The 22,091-nt window shown below is 41.2% G+C and overlaps 2 protein-coding genes across 2 annotated transcripts in view; one reads left to right on the top strand and one right to left on the bottom strand.

Annotated features, from left to right (window-relative positions):
* Med12l (mediator complex subunit 12L) overlaps window positions 1-22,091 on the bottom strand; it is a 301,905-nt gene that overhangs the window by 208,454 nt on the left and 71,360 nt on the right. The window contains exons 12-15 of the mRNA XM_055596727.1: window positions 20,380-20,506; window positions 15,013-15,227; window positions 13,815-13,919; window positions 12,881-13,057 (exon numbers count right to left, since the gene is read on the bottom strand). Of these exons, the coding sequence (XP_055452702.1) occupies window positions 12,881-13,057; window positions 13,815-13,919; window positions 15,013-15,227; window positions 20,380-20,506 (624 nt within the window). The remainder of the gene's footprint in view (window positions 1-12,880; window positions 13,058-13,814; window positions 13,920-15,012; window positions 15,228-20,379; window positions 20,507-22,091) is intronic.
* On the top strand, window positions 6,614-7,986 carry Gpr171 (G protein-coupled receptor 171). Its single transcript, XM_055596726.1, has one exon. The coding sequence runs from the start codon at window positions 6,648-6,650 to the stop codon at window positions 7,605-7,607; it is 960 nt and encodes a 319-aa protein (XP_055452701.1). The 5' UTR covers window positions 6,614-6,647; the 3' UTR covers window positions 7,608-7,986.

The raw sequence follows: 22,091 nt of genomic DNA, 5'->3' as shown, positions 1-22,091 counted from the left end.
CTCGAGCCGGCAAGGGATGAAAGCAATCAACAGCCATACATAGTTGTGATGCCCACAAACCACATCTGGGCCAGCAGGCAAGATATCCCCAAGGGTGAAATTGAGCCATTAACATCCTAAAGATGTTTAAACTAAGCTTCCTAGGTAAAGGATTTAAGGCTAATTCATAGACTCTAGCGGATAAACTACTGCTACTTTCATAAACCAGTATAATTCCTAACCACCATTATAAATTCTTATCTTTATACCTAGAGATAAATGTTGTCCTCTCCCCTAATCAAGGAAAATTCTTTTTGTAGCAGAGAGAGACGTTATTAAAGAAACCTACTAAAAATGGAGTACAGAGCTAAACAGAGAATTCTCAATAGAGGAATATCAAATGGCAGAGAAACACTTAAAGAAATGTCCAACGTCCTTAGTCATAAGGGAAATGCAAATCAAAACGACCCTAAGATGTCACCTGACACCCATCAGAATGGCTAAGATCAAAAACTCAAGTGACAACACATGCTGGAGAGGTTGTGGAGAAAGGAGAACCCTCCTCCACTGCTGGTGGGAATGTAAACTTGTACAACCACTCTGGAAATCAATCTGGCACTTCCTCAGACAACTAGGAATAGTGTTTCCTCAAGACCCAGCTACACCACTCCTAGGCATATACCCAAAAGAGGCTCAAGTACACAATAAGGACATTTGTTCAACCATGTTTGTAGCAGCCTTATTTGTAATAGCCAGAAGCTGGAAACAGCTCAGATGCCCCTCAGTGGAAGAATGGATACAGAAATTGTGGTATATCTACACAATGGAATATTACTCAGCAATAAAAAACAAGGAAATCATGAAATTTGCAAGTAAATGGTGGGTTCTGGAAAAGATCATCCTGAGTGAGCTATCCCAGAAGCAGAAAGACACACATGGTATATACTCACTCATATAGACATATAATATAGGATAAACCTACTAAAATCTGTATACCTAAAGAAATTAATCAAGAGGGAGGACTCTTGCTAAAATGCTCAATTCCTATCCAAAAAGGCAAAGAGGATGGACATCAGAAGAAGGAGCAAAGAGGGAACAAGTCAGGAGCCTGACACAGAGGACCTCTGAAAGGCTCTGCCCTGCTATCAATGCAGATGCTGAGAGTTGTGGGCAACCTTTGGGCAGAGTGCAGGGAATGTTAGGAAAGAAGTAGGAAGCAGTAAGATCTGGAGAGGACAGGAACTCCACAAGGAGAGCAACAGAACCAAAAAATGTGAGCACAGGAGTCTTTCCTGAGACTGATACTCCAACCAAGGACTATGCATGGAGATAACTTAAGAAACCTGCACAGATGTAGCCATGGCAGTTCAGTATCCAAGTGGGTTCCATTGTAATAGGAACAGGGACTGCCTCTGACATGAGCTGATTGGCCTGCTCTTTAATTACCTCCCCCTGAGGGGGAAGCAGTATTACCAGGCCACAGAAGAAGACAGTGCAGCCACTCCTGATGAGACCTAATTGACTAGGATCAGAAGGAAGGAAAAGAAGACCTCCCCTATCAGTGGACTTGGGGAGGGGCATGCATGCAGAGGATGGAGGAAGGGAGGGATTGGGACAGGAGGAGGGAGGGAACCATAGGGGGGATACAAAGAAAATAAAGTGTAATTAATAAAGAATTTAAAAAAAAAGAAACCTATAATTGGTCAAATGCAGAGTTACAGATGGTGGGATGTGTTGCCCCAATTTACACACCTACAACACAACCCCTAAGCTAAGGCTCAGAGAACATCTCAGAAGAGGAAGTGGAAAGACTGTAAGCACCAGAGGACTGGAACATCTGCTAGGAGACAGGGTCTTCGATCTATGACAAGGAAGCTGCACTCAGAGTGACAGCATCAGTGCAGATGGGGAAGATCTCACAAGGCCCCACCAACAGCTCCAAAGTGTAGCTGGCAGGGTGGCTTGATGGGTAAAAAGATGCTTGCCACCACCCCCGACAACCTGAATACAATCCTGCATGGTAGAAGGGACAATCAGTTCCTTAATGATGTCACAGGATCGCCACAAACACGCTGTCACACCTGTGTATATGCATACACACAAAACAGTCAATTCGGAGAAATATTTTTTCTGCCGTGAACAACAACAAAAAAAGTAAACTGTGTGGTACCACATTCTATACTGTGTTTATGTCTTGAGATGGTCTCACTCAATAGCCTGGACCGGTCTTAAATTCAGCATGGAGGTCAGGCTGCCTCAGATTCGGGGCTAGCACCCTGCTTCATCCTCCAAAATGCTGGGGTTTCAGGTGTCTACCGGTTACAGTGTTATTATTGTTGTTTTAATTAACAAATTCCTTATGAGAAATATGAACTGCAACAGTCATTATTTAATTGTACCTCTGAAGTGTTGGTGTCAAAAACTATACTGAAGGAGTATCTGTGTAAGTGCCATACTGTCTTAATTCAGGAACTCAGCGCCATTTTCAAGACTTTAACATTGATACTTTTTAAACTATTTATGGAACAGAACAGTCCAAGGTACTTTTATTTTCAACGGTAAAAGAGGAACAGTATTATAATGAATATTATAATGGATAAATGAAAATTATTTTCTCTGAAACAATAACTGATTAAATTTAGTTACTTTAGATAAAACTGTTTTCTTACAAAAACTTCCTCAGAAGACTTTCACATAGTTTGAACCATTTGCAAACCACAGTTTCATCTACGTCAGCCTCTAACATTTTTAAACCACGCAGAAAGGAAAGGAAAGTTTTAGTTCAGCAGGCAAGCCTGCAAGATGGGACTCTTGCCACCGTGGCTAAACGGCTCATGAATCTCTGAAGACTTGGACCCAGGCCTGCTCAGGCCAGAGAAGACACAGCCAGGTACGTCCTTCTCAATCATTAGCTAATTCCGTTTTTCCCCCCACAGAAACCAAAGCCATGCTTTTCAGTATTGAAGTAGAGAGAATCAAAAGTCACAAGGCTACTGGGTTGTAGGACAACAATTAAACTGTAATTAGACCTGAGTTGTGGACTTCTAACAGCATTTCCTACTTTCTTTTGATCTCATGTGTCTTTTAAAAAAATAAATAAATAACTACAATTCAAATTAGACTAATGACCCAGACAAGAATTATGTGAGCTATTCTGCTTCCTAACTGGATTGATGGGGGAGGCCATGCTGCCCCTGCCCAGGAGGTCCTACCCAGACTTTCCTCTGCCAGTCCTATGTTAGCAAATGTCAAAACATGTCCACCAAGACTCCCATGGAAAAATCTTCTAATTTTTAGTTTAGTTTAGCTTAGATTTACCCCCTAAGGAATGAGCAATCTATAAGAAAGAACGAAGGAGACATTTAAAATCTGTTCTCGATTTTGCTGAGTACTGCTGAGTTCCCCTAGTTTTGCACAGATGCTGTCGCCACAATGTTTATCAAGCTCTTAGATCTCAGGCTTATGGTAGAGAGCATGGGATGTGGTTATGGTACAATGTTGCCTCTGATCAATATATGCAAAGTTTTGAGAAACTACTTTTCATGGCAATCTAGAAACAGTTTTGTTTGTTATTTTTTGTTTGTTTGGGTTTTTTTGGGGGGGGTGTTTTGTTTTGTTTTTTTCAGGACAGGGTTTCTCTGGGAAGTCTTGGCTGTTCTAGACTCACTTTGGTATGCTTCAGATTATGACAACCACCTAACAGGATTCATAACTTATTTTAAACAAAAATGTGGTCATGAAACATAACTAGTAAGTCCTTTACAACTGTCATTAGGGTTAGTACAGAATGACAATACCTGTGGACCCCCAAAGCCCTTACTACCCTACGGCAAAAGGGAAGAGCATGTAACTTTTTTTAATATTTTTTTATTATTATTAATTACACTTTATTCATTTTGTACCCCCCATAAGCCCCTCCCTCCTCCCTGCCTGATCCCACCCTTTCTCCCCTTTCTGCATGCATGCCCCTCCCCAGGTCCACTGATAGGGGAAGTCTTCCTCTCCTTCTTTCTGATCTTAGACTATCAGTTCTCATCAGAAGTGGCTGCATTGTCATCTTCTGTGGCCTGGCTCTTTGAACATGTAACCTTTAAATGACACTTAAGAAAGCTCACACATTGTACCATTCCAAGATAAACACAGCAGGGCCATTCAATGGCTCAACCAATGAAGGGTTAAATTAGGTGCCTGAGTAGACCTGAGTGGTGGTTCTTTACTGTGAAAGGTAGAAGGTGTTTTTGTTTTGTTTTGTTTTGTTTTACATTGAAATAAAGGTCTCATGTGTACCAGACTAGCCATGCCATTTAGCAAGGAATGTGCTTAACTAGTGTTCCTCCTGAGTACTAGGATCATTAAAAGAGTACCACCAGGTCCAATAAAGTTACATGTTTTAATACAGATATAATTGACCTTTTTTTTGGAAGATGCTGTAACAAACATAGGCCCATGTTCTAGAAGCTTCTAACATACACTTGCATAAGTCTACTCAAAAATACTTCCATAGAGATAGTTAAGGAGAAAGAGGACCCGGAGTAAGACGATCAATCCTCACTTAGAAAAACAAATGGCCATAAGTCTCAGTGTCTGCTTTGATAGTCTGCAATCTTATGTAAGAAGTGGGAAATAGTAAGATCTGGAGAGGACAGAAACTCCACAAGGAGAGCAACAGAACCAGAAAATTTGAAACACAGGGGTCTTCCCAGAGAGTCATACTCCAACCAAGTCCCATGCATGGAGATAACCTAGAACTCCTGCACAGATGTAGCTCATGGTAGTTTAGTGTCCAAGTGGGTTACATAGTAATGGGAAGAGGGACTGCCTCTGACATATCTGATTGGCCTGCTCTTTGATCACCTCCCCCTGAGGGGGGAGCAGCCTTACCAGGTCACAGAAGATGACAATGCAGCCACTCCTGATGAGATCTGATAGACTAGATCAGAAGGAAGGAGAGGAGAACCTCCCCTATCAGTGGACTTGGGGAGGAGCATTCGTGAAGAAGGGGGAGGAAGGGTGGGATCAGGAGGGGAGGATACAAAGGGAATAAAGTGTAATTTAAAAAAACTAAAATAAAAAGTATTTAAAAAAACAAATAAAACTGCTATGAACATGGAATAAAAAAAAAAAAAGAAAAACAAATGGGATGGACATTGGAAGTAGGAAAAAAGAAGTAACAGGACAGGAACCTACCGCAGAGGGCCCCTGAAAGACTCTGCCTAGCAGTTTATCAAAGAAGATGCTGAGACTCATAACCAAACTTTGGGCAGAGTGCAGAGAATCATATAAAAGAAGGGGGAGTTAGTAAGACCTGGAAAGGACAGGAGTTCCATAAGGACCAAATATATCTGGGCACAGGGGTCTTGTCTGAGACTGATTCTCCAACCAAGGACCATGCATGGATATAACCTAGAACACCTGCTCAGATGAAGCCCATGGCAGCTCAGTATCCAAGTGGGTTCTCTAGTAAGGGGAACAGGGACTATTTCTGACATGAACTCAGTGGCAGGCTCTTTGACCTCCCCCAACCCCTGAGGGAGGTGCAGCCTTGCTAGGCCACAGAGGAGGACACTGTAGCCAGTCCTGATGAGATCTGATAAGCTAGGGTCAGATGGAAGGGGAGGAGCACCTCCTGTATCAGTAGACTTGGAAAGGAGCTGGGAGGAGATGAGGGAGGGATGGCGGGATTGGGATGGAATGAGGGAGCGGGATACAGCGGAGATACAAAGTTAATAAACTATAACTAATACTAAAAAATAAAAATTTAATAAAAAAATAGTTAAGGCCATGATGTTCAGCAAGTTTTCCTATTAGGTAAATTTAAACAGCAAAAAGAAATGCAAGAAAATAAGTTCATAAATATAGCAAGCATAATATCCCAAAAAATATTACATGGGTACTCAACATGAAACATGACAACTAAACAGAATCTTTAATATGTTCACTATTTAAAGTGTTCACTGGCCACATATGGCTGGAGACAACGTTGGTCTTCAATTCTATAGCATTTTGAAACTGGAACAGGACAAGAGAGGCAGCAGGCATCAATTCAGAACCAGAGTCTAACGCTTTAACTCTTCCCACTGAAAATAAGAGAGGAAATTTTATTTCTAAAAATATGCTAACAGGATTCACCACAGAGGGCCTACTTTTAAAATAGCAATGTAAAAACCCTTCTGCAGTTTGCTGTCATCTCTTTTCTCTCATCAACCTAGGTTATTGCAGCATAAGCCATAAAATCTATAAAATAAAAGCAGGGATCCACACTGAAACCTTTTCAGACAAAACCACAGCACCTTCCTCTCTCCACTTCCCAGAACCTCTGGTCACTTACCTCCTCTGCAAAGAAATTTCTCCCTCAACCGGTAACAGAGAGCCACACAACACAAACCACAAGATCAAAAACATCCTTTTGAAAAAGCAACTTGACATGGACTTCCTCAAAGTCACAGGAATCAGGCAGTGGAGAACCTGTGCTTTCATAATCTATGATGTTCCCACGAGTCCAGTAAAACTCTTCCTAAAAACTAGGAATACTGTGATATTTTGAGTATAACTGACTTTTAAGAAAAGTATTTTCTGACTTTAGTTACTAACATCTCGCCCTGACTTTTTTTTTTAACAGAGCTGTGAAGTTTTTTTAAAAATTATTGAACTCTACTTTCTCACCCAAGATGACCAATAGTTCATTATTCTGTCCAGTTTACAGAGATCTGGAGCCATTTACGTATTTCTTTTATTTAGTTTTCCTCATTGGAATTATTGGAAGTTGTTTTGCAATGTGGGCTTTTACACAGAAAACCACACATCACAGGTGTGTGAGCATATACTTAATCAATTTGCTGATGGCTGATTTCCTGCTCACTCTGGCATTACCGGTAAAAATTGCTGTTGACCTGGGTGTGGCACCTTGGAAGCTAAAGATATTCCACTGCCAAGTGACAGCCTGCTTCATCTACATCAATATGTACCTGTCTATCATCTTCTTAGCTTTTGTCAGCCTTGATCGCTGTCTTCAGTTAGTTCACAGCTGCAAGGTATACCGGATACAAGAACCCGGATTTGCCAAAATGATATCAACTGTGGTGTGGCTCATGGTCCTTCTTATAATGGTGCCCAACATGGTGATTCCTATCCAGGATGTCCAAGAGAAGTCAAATGTAGGTTGCATGGAATTTAAAAAGAAGTTTGGAAGAAATTGGCACTTGCTAACCAATTTTGTATGTGTGGCAATATTTCTGAATTTCTCAGCCATCATTCTAATATCCAACTTCCTTGTAATTAGACAACTCTATAGAAACAGAGACAATGCAAATTATGCAAATGTGAAGACAGCTCTAATCAACATTCTCTTGGTGACAGCTGGTTACATCATATGCTTTGTTCCTTACCACGCTATCCGGATCCCATACACCCTCAGCCAGACAGAGGTCATATCTGATTGCTCAACTAGGATCTCACTCTTCAAAGCCAAAGAGGCCACACTGCTCCTGGCTGTATCCAATTTGTGTTTTGATCCAATCCTATACTATCATCTATCAAAAGCATTCAGACTGAAGGTCACAGAGACCTTTGCCTCACCTAAAAAGATCAAGGGTCAGAAAGAAAAATCGAAATGTGAAACTGATGTGTAAAATAAAGGGTTTTGCATGTTAGACCTTCTTCCCAACTGGGCCATAGAGCTGGTCATCATTTTCAAAGGTAAAAGATGATGCTAAGATAAAAAGAAGATGCTTGGTAATAAAAGCAGCTGACAGCTGGCAAACATGGACTGGCTCATGTGGGAAGTCCTGCGCACTCATAGTTACTGATATTCGTTACCGCAAATATCTGTAGAGGAAAATTAACAGAGCATGTTGAACCCAAGTCAACTGGAATGATCAAAAAGAGAAGAGCCATGGCAAAGACCTGGAAACTTATTTCAACGCCTTGAACTGATTTCTTGATTAAAAAAAAAAAAAAAAAAAGTCAAATAATCTGCATCTATACATCTAAGTTGCCAGGAAGCCCTTCATCAACACAATCTTAAAGGTCTTCAGTCACGTAAAAAATAAATAAAAACATCAAAATAACCACAGTCTGTATTTTTAACCTATCAGTTTGAGAGGTAGTAAAGATTCTATTCAGAACTGTTGGAGGTTGGTCTGATGCATGTTACTAGTCCTCAAGATCTGGGTACACCTATCCATGTTGTGTAACCCTATCTGGTTGGCTAATTAAACGGCCTATAGTTGGGTGGAGCAGAGCGGAATAGGCGTGGTTAAGGTTCCCGGGCTTGGAGAGGGTAGAGAGAATCATGGGAGACATTCAGAAAGGAAGAGAGGAGGAAGTAGGACACCACAATGGGTTAGCATGAAGAAGAAACCACCTGGGCTAAAAGAAAGGACTCTAACAATGGCATGAAAAGGCCCAGATGAAGAATAAAAGCAAATACCATGGGATTATGTGCTGAAGGTAGACCAGATGAAAAGAATTAAGGTGGATGGCATTAGATGGGGGCTAGGAGATGAATGGTGACAATATTGAAACAGTGTAACAAAAATATCTGCCCTGCCCAAGGTAAATAAGGCAATATAAATCTAACAAGTATATGTGTCTTATTATTTGTGATAGTGGGTTAAATAATACTGTCTTGATAATCATAGGGCTAATAACAAATAATACATAGTCCAACACTTTTTTTTTTAAACTACAACACAGAATACGTCTTTTTAACATCTAATTTTTTGCGAACAGTAACAACTTTAGTTATAAAAGGTTTAGAGTTACAGGAACAGTGGGTCACACTGGTTAATTCCAGTATGCTGGAGGCTGAGGCAGAAGTGTCATTTTGGGTTTGAGGCTAGCATGGCAACAGGTGAACTGGAGGCCATTCTGGTCTATAAAATGAGACCTTATCCCTAACTAATTTTAAAAGTGGGTTGTAAAAAACACAGGTTTTTTTTTTTTTTTTTTAACAACATAAGAGAGCTGTTAAATTATATTAACTACTGAAACTATTTTGGTAGCAAAAATCTGCATCAAAAGTATTTTAAAAATAATTCTAGCCAAAGAGCCTTTAAATAAACACATGAACTCAAACCACGAGGACATGCTAGGAACATAGGCTATGTTGGTCCACGGGTACTTCTCAAATCAAGAGACAAGGCTAACTAGAATGAATCTATAGTACAAAGTCAAGCCACACTCCCTCTCCATACATACACTTACCGGATCCTGTCCGCTGCCAGTGCACACACACATTTTGAAAAATGGCATTAAATAAAAGACAAGAAAACTGGAAAAGTACTGAAAAGCACAGGGATTTTGGAGTTTCTGTTTTGGTTTAGTTCTCTCTCTCTTTCTCTCTCTCCCTTTTGTTTGTTTTTGGAGGCATGCTCTCTTATACCTCTTTATAGCCTTGAGTGTACTATGTATCCAAAAATAAGCTTAAACTCCTGATCTTCCTCCCTCCACCTCCCAAGTTCTAGGATTATAGAAATATGCTGCCAAAACCAGCTCTTCTGTGTGTATTTTCAGCATTATTAATATTTACATACAACAGCTAGAAATGGGCCAGAGAGACAGCTCGCCAGTTAAGAGCACCTGATACTCTTGCGGAGGACCCAGGTTCAGGCCCAATCACCCCACATCAGGAGGCTCACACTGCACGTACGTCCACTTGCTGAAGGGATCCAAGTGGGATCCCAAAACCTCTTACCTCCTCCAGCACCAGGCAGGCACATGGTACACATATATACATGCAGATACACATACATATATACGCATATTAAATAAATAAATCTTAAAGAAAAAAAAGCACTACATTGCAATAGCTGTGGTGATGGGAGACAGTGACCCTGGACCGGGTGTGGGAGCATATGCCTATAGCACCACACTTGGAAGCTGAGACGGAAGGATCCCAAGCCAGTATAGATGTTATACCTAGACTGTTACACACACACACACATATATACACACATGAGAGAGTGGAAGGGAGAAAAGGAGGAGGGGAGAAAAGAGGGCGAGAAGAGAGGGGAAGAAAGAGGGAGGGAGGAAGGGAATATAAATGTGCTCCTGGATGCCAAGAATATGTTTGATTGAAATGTTATTTTTGTACTTGAAGAGTTAGATTCAAAGCCCTGTGTGTAAATTCACAAATATGCTCCTAGTCTGAAGCAAGTAAGGAAGAAAGGACCAACTGTCTATTTCCTTTAAAAGAAACCTATTACAGTAGCTTCTAGAAGAAGTAAGTAACAGGAACGCCAATCAGTATGACATGTCTGAAACCATATAAATCCCTACGGGTTTACAGGCTGGTATAACACAGACACAATAAAACCCGTGCTTGTTGGTGGCCTAAACATTTTTTTTCCTGGAGATTAGATCAAAACAGCCATGAAACAGTGTACATGGTATGTATATATGGAGTACCTGCTCAATACCCCTTCAGCCTCTCTCCTTGGTTTTTAGTTACAAAGGCAACATAGAAGTTAGCAAAAGACCAAAACATCTTTAGCCATATTCTTATATTCTCTTCTCATGCACAACAGGCAGTCAGAGTCTTCCTAATAAGAAGAGAAAAAGACTCTCAATACAAGGTCAACATTTATGAGCCTATTGTTCTCCATTTGATTTATTATCAATTATGCCCATTATAAAAGGGGGCCTCAAATAAGTCAGTAGTGGAAAGCTGTGCTTGTTCAGGTTTTTGGGGCCACCTGACACATGCTGGATTCATTTTAGATGAGGAGAAAATTGAGAAAAATGTTCCCATCAGATTGGCCTGTAGGCGAGTCTATGGACCTTTTCCTGATGAGTGGCTACTGTAGAAGAGGCAAACCCACTGTGGGCAGTGCCACCCCAGGGCAGCTGGTCCTGGATGGCATATGAAAGCAGACGAGGCAAGCCAGTAATTCCTCCATTGCCTCTGCGATGTTCCTGACTCAAATGCCTGCCTGACTTCTTCCTTCATCATGGACTATAATCTGTAAGATGAAACAAACCCTTTCTTCCCCTAGTTGCTCCAGGCGATGGTGTCCATCACAGCAACAGAAAGCAAACTAGAACAAAAGGTAACTAAAAACTGGATCCAAAGGTGCCCTAAGGGGTAAGAAGAATCATGAGGGCCTAAGTTAGATCCCAGAATCCATATAAAAAGCCAGGAATTGCCACTCAGTACTGAATCCCCAGCACTGTAGGAGGTAGAAATAAGAAGATCACTGGAGCTTACTGGCCACCAGACCAGTTCTAGCTTCACTAAGAGACCCGAGTCAAAGGTTAAGACAAAAATGGTGGAGCAGGACACACTCCTCTGGCCCCTGAATATACCTGCACACACACACATACACATACACAGCAAATACATATCTTACATGCCAGCATAAGCACACACAAAAATTAATAAAAATAAAAATTCGATCCTGCTTAACAACTATTATCAAGGGGCCTCATCAAGCACTTCCCTCTAAGGAGGTAGACAGGGTCACATAAACAACACACAAAAAGTAGCCTCGAACACAGACCTGCAAACCCTGCTTACAGAGGCGAGCACATGGAACTCTCTCCTACTTCCAGCACTTCACTGGACTCGCTCTCCCTCCCCTTTGCTTCAGTTCTTTTGTTTTTTTGTTTTGTTGTACGGAGTTCCTGGACCTATTTCCCCTAGTGTTAAAATTACCTCACAGGACTATGGCATGACCTGTGTATTACAACTAAGAAGCTGCTAATGTGGCAGAATTAGTAGTGAATAAACTCTGGGCTTTAAAGTTCATTTATTTTACACTTAATATTTTAAAACAACATAAGGCATGATATTTCATCCATAAATGTGTCAGAAACAGCTGTAATATGTAGGGCCAATATCTCTGATACCACAAGTACACTGCCAGAGTGCTCTACTTGTATTTAAAATCAATGGTACAGACAACCATAGAAAATTACTGATAATATTCTGATATGAACAAGAAAGAATTTTATAAAGTTTTGACATAGTACAAGGACACAAACAAAAATAATTTTTCATGGTCGTAAGACAAAAAAAAAATGGACTTAGTGAATTTGAGTCATTTTGGAGGCTATTCTAAACTATCAACTGTATTTAGCTTTAACAAAATACTCAGCTTACCAATCAAAACTTCTAAAGGTGTCAAAAAATACCATGCAGGAAACAGTTTACCAGGAATCAAAAATGCCTCAGCTTTTAGAAAAATGTTCATCACTAACATCTAAAGTACTATGGTTTTTCTTTGGGATGAAGACTTCATTACTTAAGACAGCAGCACTAAGTTCCCTGCCAAGCCCTCTTCATGAGCTATCCAAACTTTAAACCCACCAGGTCCGAAGCCAAGTCCATCTCAGCCACAACCTCTGTCACCAGAGCCACTTGTTGGTGACAGTGATCCTTCTCTCCAATATTCACTTAAGTAGGGAAGGGACACAGGAATGCCAGAAACTTGCCTGTTAGTGGACCCTTGGGTTCTCACCCACCTGCCACTGGCAGAAGAACTTGTCATTCATAAGCAACCATCCATCTCCTTACTTATTCTTCCTGTGCCCCCAAATTCTTACTCATCTGTACAATGTCAAAGGTACCAACAGTCAAAACAGTACAGGTAAGAACTAATCAGCAAATGACTTCCACACTGAAGTAGAAAAAAACATTTAGACATTACTTGCAGTGACTCAAATCCTTTTGATGAAAGGATATTAACACAGGGAATTCTGCTAACTCAGTTAGTCACTAATATCACACCATAACGCTGGAGCTGGCTATGTGATCCAGATTGCAGCCGTCAGAGCAGCAAAGGCAACTTTCACCGGACGTCATCATGTGTAGGCAGAGAGGCAGGCGGATAATCTGACAGCCAACCACTACGGTCCTTATAATAAGAGCAGCACGGTACACACTGATGGAACCTTGACTTACCAGAGGTATAGGAAAGTGGGTTGCATATTGCAGGTGACGGAGGAGGTCATAGTTGGATGGAAAAATTAATTCTCTTGTCTTTTCTCTCTTTACCAGTTTCTCTCCATTGACTGACATTCTTCTGCTCAAGGAAGGGTTGACATTCTCACAGGACTCTCCAGGCATGGGAGAGAAGATCTATGCCATGTAAAACAAACATTGGACATCATAAATGAAGAGCACAAAGTCAAGCCATAGTGCCATATACCAGAACTTCAAACACAGGCGGCTCACCAAACATCCGAAGAAAAGGATATGGAGGAATGTTATTATTAATGGCCACAAAATTAATAGTATGTCAGTATCACATACACACTCCACTTTGAGAAAATGGAAAAATACAAAACCACATCGGGGAAGGGGAGTGGCCCAAACCAATCAGAGGACTGTCTATGTGAGAAAACTCTAAAACGTTATCCTCAAAGGGTTACATTTCCTCCAAAACCACATACTTAATAAGATTAAGCCATAGACAAATATTTTAAAGTGTAAAACCAAACAGTACTTTGATAAATAGCAAGATTCATGAAAAACACATTGTACTATTTTATATTGAGAGACAGAAGGAAAATAAATTATCCATAAGGCTATTCTTTAGAAACTCAATACATAGATTGTTATAAGGAAACTGCATTCCCACACTCCTCAGAAAGGATGATCCCAAAATAGAAGCATCACAGCCAGTCATCTAGAGCAGGAGGGTCACACTTTACAAAGGCAATGCAACCCCACAGTGAGGATAACTTGATGAGGAACACGAGTCACTGTGGCCTAGGGTGGATGGCATTTACAGCACATGGGAGTCATTCCAATGCATGAGGCAGGAAGTAAAGACAGGAGACAAGCTGGGGTGGGAACTGGTGGGTTAACAAGGAGAATCAAAGGTTGAACCTACTGGAAACTCAGAACCAAAGTCACTTTTAAAGTCACTCTTGTCTACTTCATCAAAAATGTTAGTGGTTCCTGGGCCAAGGCCCATGTGCGCCATAATACTGTGTTCCTGGTAATTGCCAGAGAAAGAAAGCCATGTTGTAAATGTTGTAGTTTAAGAACTAGAAGTTGAAACATGACAGGCGAATTTAACAGACCATCACTCCCACTGTCTACTTCTCTTAAGGAAGCTAAAGGAGACTTGAAGATGTGTACTGCTTTGCAGAGTCACATGCTTTCCCCCTGAGAAAAGAAAAGTCTTAGTATGTTTTAAAGGGAGAGCACAGAGATTCGTAATTTAAGACAAACTGGCCACAGTTTGTTTTGTTGTTTTGTTGGGCTATTTCCAATACAAAAAAAAAAGGAGACTTAAAGATCTAAGAATAAAAATGAAAAATAAGATGTTTTAAAAAAACAAACAAACAAACAAACAAATATAACCACAACTTTAAACACACTATAAGAGTATCTGGTAATCTCATATTAAATAACCAAAATAAGATAAAATTGCATTTTGAGTGCTATCAGAGCCTCATCATTTTCAATTACTTCTCACTGACAACTAATTTTTTTTTTTTTTAAATCTTGAAATCTTAAATATCTGGAACAATGTCTAAAGTGTCAGCACCTGACAGAAAATCACTGTTGTAGCCACCACATAAATTGCTGCAAAGCACAATTCAACCCTGTTTTAGAAACAGAGATTAAATTTCGCAAAGAAAGTGTGTGTTACTAAGAACAGGAACTTTCCCTTCATGAGTAGCAGAGCCGTACATGGAGATGTTCCTTAGAAAGAAAGTCAAAGGAGTTTGGTGTTAAAACAAGTTCACTTAAAAAAAAAATTAGCTTAGATAAAAATCTAAACAAAAATAAGTTCACTTGTGAGGCACAAAAAAAATAAAAGAAAATTTCAGGCTACACACATCTAAAACTAAAAGCGCTATCACTTTAGTCTCATGAAAAGAATTATGGTCAGTCATAACTTTTCACACACAAAAAAATTCTAGAAGACACGCATTTCAAATGTCCTTTGTGAGTGAAAAGGAGATAGAGCATGTAGAGAGAACAGAGTCCAGTTGCCTATCTGGAACTGACTGCCCCGGTTGCGTTTACTCTGCGACGTGGTATGGGCGCCCCCGCCCCCCCCCCCCGGGGGGGTATACCTCCATCTTCATATCATGGTCCTTTGAATAGTGCTCGTCTGCGTTCTCTCCTGCTGGCGAGCGCAGCCCAGTGGAGGTGGTAACTGACAAGTCTCCTCGAGAGATGAGGGTGCACATATATGCGTCGTGGGAGAAGACGTCATGGCGGATGAACTCACAGAAGAGCAGCACCAGGTTCACAAATTCCACCTTTTCACACTCACTGTCTGGGTCCGCTGCGTGAGAAAGACATTCAACCAGAAATTCATTGACCAGGCAGAAAGAAAAAGGGGGAAAAAAATCTCAAGGCTTAAGAGCATTTTCACTGCCTTTTATACTCTCATATTCAATGTTTCTTTTTGAAAAGTACAAAAGATGACAGGGGCTGGAAAGAGATAGGAAAGGCCTTAGATGAGTGTACTGGCTGGTTTCTGTGTCAACTAGACACAAGCAGGAGTCATCAGAGAGGAAGGAGCCTCAACTGAGAAAATGTCTCTATAAGATCCTGCTGTAATGTATTTTCTCAATTACAGGGCATATTCTATTGTAGGTGGTACCCTCCCTAGGCTGGTCATCCTGAGTTCTATTAGAAAGCAAGCCAGTAAGCAGCACCCCTCCATGTCTGCATCTGACTTCCTGTGGTGATGAACAGCAATAAGGAAGTGTAAGCTGAATAAATCCTTTCCTCCACAACTTGCCTTTTGGTCATGATGCTTTGTTACAGCAATAGGAACCCTAAATAGAAATAAGTTGGTACACAACCCCACCATGTTTTGGGCAGGACTGTGAAAAGACTTTAGAACTTTGGGCTTCTGGAGGAACTGGGTATTAAGAGCTCAGTCGGGTGTTCTTTGAGAGCTTGAAAGATAACAGTATTGAGAACAGTGCAAAGGATGGAGGCCTGGTCTGTAAAGTTTCAGAGAGAAAGTTAAAGACTCTATCAGGACTATTTGCTATTTTAAATTAACACACATGGTATATACTCACTCATACAGTCCTATAAGATATGATAAACATAATGATATCTATACACCTAAAGAAGATAAACAAGAAAAAGGACCCAGGGTAAGATGATCAATCCTCATATAGAAAGACAAATGGGAGGTGCATTGGATGTAGGAGAAAACAAGTAATAGGACAGGAGCCTACTGCAGAGGGTCCCTGAAAGACTCTACCTAGCAGAGTATCAAAGCAGATACTAAGACTCATAACCAAAACTTTGGCAGGGAATCATATGAAAAGAGGGGAGTTAGTATGATGTGGAAAGGATAGGAGCCCCACAAGGACCAAATATATCTGGGCACATGGGTCTTTTCTGAGACTGACACTCCACCAAGGACCATGTATGGATATAACCTAGAACCTCTGCTCAGATGTAGCCTGTGGTAGCTCAGTAACCAATTGGTTTCCCATAGTAAGGGGAACAGGGACTATTTCTGACAGAAACTCAATGGCAGGCTCCTTGACCTCCCCCCCCCCAAAGGGAGGAGCAGTCTTGCTAGGCCACAGAGGAGGACTTTGCAGCCAGTCCTGAAGATACCTGGGTCAGATGAAAGGGGAGGAGGTCCTCCCCAATCAATGGACTTAGAAAGGGGCAGGGAGGAGATGAGGGACAGCGGGAGGGTTTGGGATGAAATGAGGGAGCGGAACACAGCTGGGATACAGAGTTAATAATATGTAATTAATAATAATAGATAGATAGATAGATAGATAGATAGATAGATAGATAGATAGATAGATAGATAGATAGATAGATAGATAAGAAAAAAAAGATTCTGTCATTGTGGTCAGCTGGGGCTGAGGAGTCAGCCACGATTAACAAGAGACCAGCACCACTGAAGTAAAACCTTTGCTTTACTGGGACAACTGATGCCCAGTCAGCTGGAGCTGAGAAACTAGTGGTGACTAAGAAAAGCCCAGCATCACTGAGGTGAAATCTTCTAGGAAGTCTTTCCTGGGAGTAGAGAGAAGCTGTGTTCCAAAGACAGCCAAGATTATACCTTGTGCTGTCAGCCAGGCTTGGTGATGTATAAGAGTCTCCCAGATGATACAGATTTTGAAGGCATGGAGGGGTCATGGAGAGCAGCCAAGGTTTGGCACTGTGAGAGGCCAGGAGAGGCCATTGGAGAAGGTGCAGTTGAAGGCCCAGGACTGAAGGGTCATGCAGAAAAGTTGAGGCTTGGCACCATGAGGAGAGTCTATGAGAGGCTATTGGTGGAGTACAACCCAGTTGCAGCAAGGGACCCCAGCATTTTGGAGATGCCAGTCATGGGATGGCCACCAAGAACAGCAGCAGCAGTGGAGCGAGCCAGCCTAAACCCAGAAGACAAGCTGTGTGGGCTGCAGAGGACAGCCCGGAATATCATGTGTGGAACACAGAACATTTGGAATTGATCTGGTTGTGACTGGGCCCTGATTTTTCCCTCTTGAAGTAAAAGTATTTGATTTTATTTTTCTATTTTGCTAGAGTCGACAGTTGAGAGACTTTACATTTTAAAACAGATTGGTTATTTTAAAGGGGCTGAAATTGTAATGTGTTTGAATTAGCAAAGGCTGGAACTTTTCAAGGTATTTATGTTTTTAACATGGGATCTTGGGGAAAAGAAAGGTTGTGGCTTACTAGCGCTGTATTTGTGTCAAGTTCACATGGGGTCAGTAGTACTGGCTGGTTTTATGTCAACTTGACACAAGCCAGAGTCATCAGTCAACTGAGAAAAATGCCTCCATAAGATCAGCTGTAAATCATTTTCTTAATTAGTGACCAATGGGGGAGGACCTAGCCCATTGTGTCCTAAGTTCCATGTGAAAGCAGGCTCAGCAAGCCAAGGGAAGCAAGCCAGTAAGCAGCACCCTTCCATGACCTTTGTATCAGCTCCTGCCTCTAGGTTCCTGCCCTGCTTGAGTTCCTGTTCTGAATTCAAGATCTGGTGATAAACAGCAATACTAAATGTAAGCCAAACAAGCCCTTTCCTTCCCAACTTGCTTTTTGGTCATGGTGCTTCATTACAACAATAGAAACCCTTTCTTAGGCAAAGAGTGTAACCAAAATTCATCCTATACCTGCATAAAAATGTCAAGGAAAAAAAAATTAGTAAGTTTTATTTTTCAAGTTTTATTCAGACATTTACTGAGGCACTAACATTTGCAAAGCACTGATCGGCAGGTTATCTTTCTTTTCGGGGTGTGTGTACATGTGCCCCAAGGTTGTTGTATGCAGGTGCCCTCGCGGGTGAGAAGAGGGTGTAAGGTGCCCTGGAGTTGGACTGCCAGCCCTGGAAATGAGTGCTGGGCACTGAGCCCGGATCCTCTGCAGAACAGTAAGTGTTCTTAATGGCAGAACCTTCTCAACAACCCTAATAGGCAGGCTTTCGCTGCACAAGTACAACTGAAAATTGTGGACCCTGTATGCTAAACACAATTTCAAGTTTAATGATAGCGGTTCCTGGAAAATATATGACCATGGATGCCAATAATGCAAGCTAAGGCATGGTTAGATGGTCTTCTCTTTTATTCCTAAAGCATTTATGACTATCTTTAAGTACACTGAGAGGGCTGCATCTTTGGGATATATATGTGCACTGTTTCAAGCAAGAGTTTATGACAGAATGATTTAAATGCTAAGGAGGCAGGTGTGGGTGGGGGGTGGAAATCCTGCCATGGCTTCTCTTGACTATAAACTAGATGAGACTTAGAATCATCATGGGAAAAAAAATGTTCTGTGCACGTATGTGAGGGAGTTTCCAAATTGTGATGAATTGGGAAGAAACTAAATGTAAGGTAGTACCGTTCCATTTGGCTAACATCTTGGACTGAATAAAAAGAGAACGAGCTGACCACCAGCAAGCTTTGCCCTCTGACTGAGTAGGGTGTGGAATGACCAGCCAGTAGTGAGCTCCTTTTTATTCTCCTTTAATTCATAACCCATCTGTGGAGCTCATGTTATGATTTTCAGTATTGTAGCAACATTCTAAAGCTTTATATCTGTACCTTTGGGGTAAGTTTAGAATGTCTCCTCTCTCTCAGTGACAAGCATCCTCTTCTCGGGGAAATTGGGAGGGTCTCTCAGACAGAAAATGTGACCCAGGAGAAACAAAGCATAGAAGACCTTTCTCCTCCAAAGACAACTGAAATGAGTGAGGCATCAATTTGGAACAAATGTGCATATACCATTGACTCAAAATGCTTTGCAGCCACCAACTCCTGTGCCTGGCTTTCTGCTATCAGGGGATTATCCTTTGCCCTCTCACCTTCCTGTTTTCCTACATTCAAACCAGCTAGATGGCTCCAACACTTGCTTGCCCCAGGGCCAGTGATTCTCAACCTGTGGGTCTCGACCCCTTTGGAGTTGCATATCAGATATTTACACTATGGTTCTTAACAGTAGCAAAATTACAGTTATGAAGTAGCAACGATTTATGGTTGGGGGTCACCACAACATAAGCAATTGTATTAAAGAGTCAAAGCATTAACAAGATTGAGAACCACTGCCCAAGGCTTATCATAAGGCTTCCAGGTAATTAAAGGAAAGCCTTGCTTTGTCCCAAAGATCCAAAAGTGTCAGGCTCCACTCAGATAAAACGAGACCTTTCCTCAAGACAGTCATGATGATGTGTAGTTTGCTATTTTACCTCTTTTCTACAAACTTCTCCCTGCCCTCCTCTGCCTATCACTTCTCCCTCTGCCACTTTTGTGGTATATCTTCTCCAAGATGTTCTGTTATATTTTCTTATTTGACTATATCAGAGCAATGGTTAGGAAGCTAATACTGCCCACACAATAATGTTTCAAAACTGTCAACCCCTAGTACTCCTAATAGGTGGTTGTTAATTCCACAAACTCTCACCTTCCCAACAACAAAGTAAGAGAACATTAGTTTAAGGTGATGGAAACATTCCAGGAAGAATGGTGAAGCCATCTCCACACCCATTATCAGATCCTTGTAGGCATCAAGGCTATAAAGTATTGATGTTTTATTATCCTCTCTCCATAAGTGTAAGAGTTAGAGATCAGAAGGTTAGAAGGCAGCTCCAAAAGCACAATACTCCCATTTCTGTACACAGCTAGACATCACATGACACACATTCCTCTGTTTGGGTAAGAGACTCAGAGAAACAGAAACTAGTGCACCAAATATGAGGGTACTGACATACTCAGTTTTTACATTCTGGTTTTTGAATACTTCACTGATCTTAAAATAACTAAGCTTACCCAGTGAAATAAACATACTACATTCGCTTAATAAAACCAGTAATATTCAGTGCCAGAAACTTTAGATAAGATGCAAAAAAGAGAAGTCTTAGCTGATGGGGAGAATGGGGTTGGGGAAGAGGGGAGGTAAGGGGAAACAGGATACCCCTCATGCAAAAACAAACCAAGTTCTTTACTTACACAGTGATGGGGCCTGTGTATCTAAAAATCTCAGCAAAACGTTCTGGAAAACAGGCAAACTAGATCCAGCAAGAGATGCTGAAGAAATTGACTCTTTCTCATCTAGGACTTCAGATTCACCACATCTCTACACGTTAAAAAACAAACAAGAACAGTGAGTGAGCAGAGCACCAGTGCAGTTCCAACAGGTGATGATTTGCCAGCTCTTACAAACATTTCAACTCTTAGGCGAATGTAGCTGAGATCTCAGCACTGTCTAAGGACCACACATCACAGCGAATGTAACTTAGAGGAAACAACCCCACAGTTCAGCTGATCTCTGGGAACGTTCCAAAGAACATGATCTGTACACACGGTAATTTCTGCACAGTAAGTTCTGCATGGTGTTAGTACCCAAATGAATACATCAGACAGGAGAACAGAATATTCCTTACTCCTGCGCAAAATGCTGGCAACTGTTCTGAGTTCACATCTACTCGTGTTTCCCTGGACCATCTGGCACATGGTTAGGAATCTGATTACTTTGTGTTGTGTGATTCTATCAGGAAGATACATTTAAGAATGTTAGGTGATGTCAACTGAAAAAGCAAACGATTCTTCCAAAAACACTCTCTTTATTTATCACACTTCACTAAAAGCATTTCCCAGGGCCTCTGTGGCTCATGAAACACATCTAGAAGAGTTATTTTTTACTAAGATTGCAGAAAAAAACTCTTTAGTAACCAGAATCCTTTCTATTCTTTTTGATATTTCTTTGACCTTTCCTAGAAAGGATATTTCTTTGATCCTTTATTATTTAATTGATTAAGAATATTAAAATACTAGTCAATCTATCTACTATTCACAAAGGTCAAATGTTAGTAACTCCAACATTAATAAAAAATAATTATCTTAGCCCTCTTTAAGAAATACACATTTAGATACAGGTTTACTTCAGCTTTGAAATTGCTGAGTAAGTAAGCTCTGTGCGAATCTCTCCAAACTGCTACACATGTGCACACACATTCATGCATTACAAAATACGGAGAGAGGAAGAAACTGGTGCAAAACAAAAGAAACAACCTAGAGAGGGCCACAAATAAGTGAGAAAAGCATCTTTAGTTGGTGAGGTCTAGTCAGTCACTACAGTTCCCACAGGACAGGCTGTTTCCAAAGTGTGGAGAAGGGCGGTGAAAGGCTCTTCTCGTTTACACTGCCCATGGTTGTTTGTTCACAGTGCCTTCACGTTCCAATGTCAACAATGTGATCTTTTGTTTTGTGAGGAACAAAGCTTTGCCAATGCTAGAGAATATATCTGTGGAAGTGTTCTTCCCAGTTCTTTTCCCATAATGCAACAGGAAGTTACTGCAGCCTTACAGAGAGCCAGGTGGATGTTCATCTATTCAAGCCACTACTCAAGAGACCCAGAACCCCAAGCAAGATGGGCAAGGTCACTGCTGTCAAGCTCACACTCGGACAGGGAAAGGCAGATACTAACCAATACGCACGTCATCTACATTCGCTTGTGCTGCAATGAGGAAAACTGAATGATGTGTCTAAGAGCTGCCTGGAGCAGATTCGGATCACATGGTGATAGACGACTTTCCATCACCGAGGCAATGACGTGTTGCCTAAGGATGCTCCACAGAAAGTGACAGCTAATGACATGGGAGTGCTCTGTGGAGAGACACTGGGTAGAAAAGTGTTCAGGAGCAGAACTGGCCACCCAGAAG

This window comes from Psammomys obesus, unplaced genomic scaffold, assembly GCF_907164565.1.
Source record: "Psammomys obesus unplaced genomic scaffold, mPsaObe1.curated_primary_1811, whole genome shotgun sequence".
NCBI lineage: Eukaryota > Metazoa > Chordata > Mammalia > Rodentia > Muridae > Psammomys > Psammomys obesus.
This window is presented reverse-complemented; position numbering and strand designations above follow the sequence as displayed.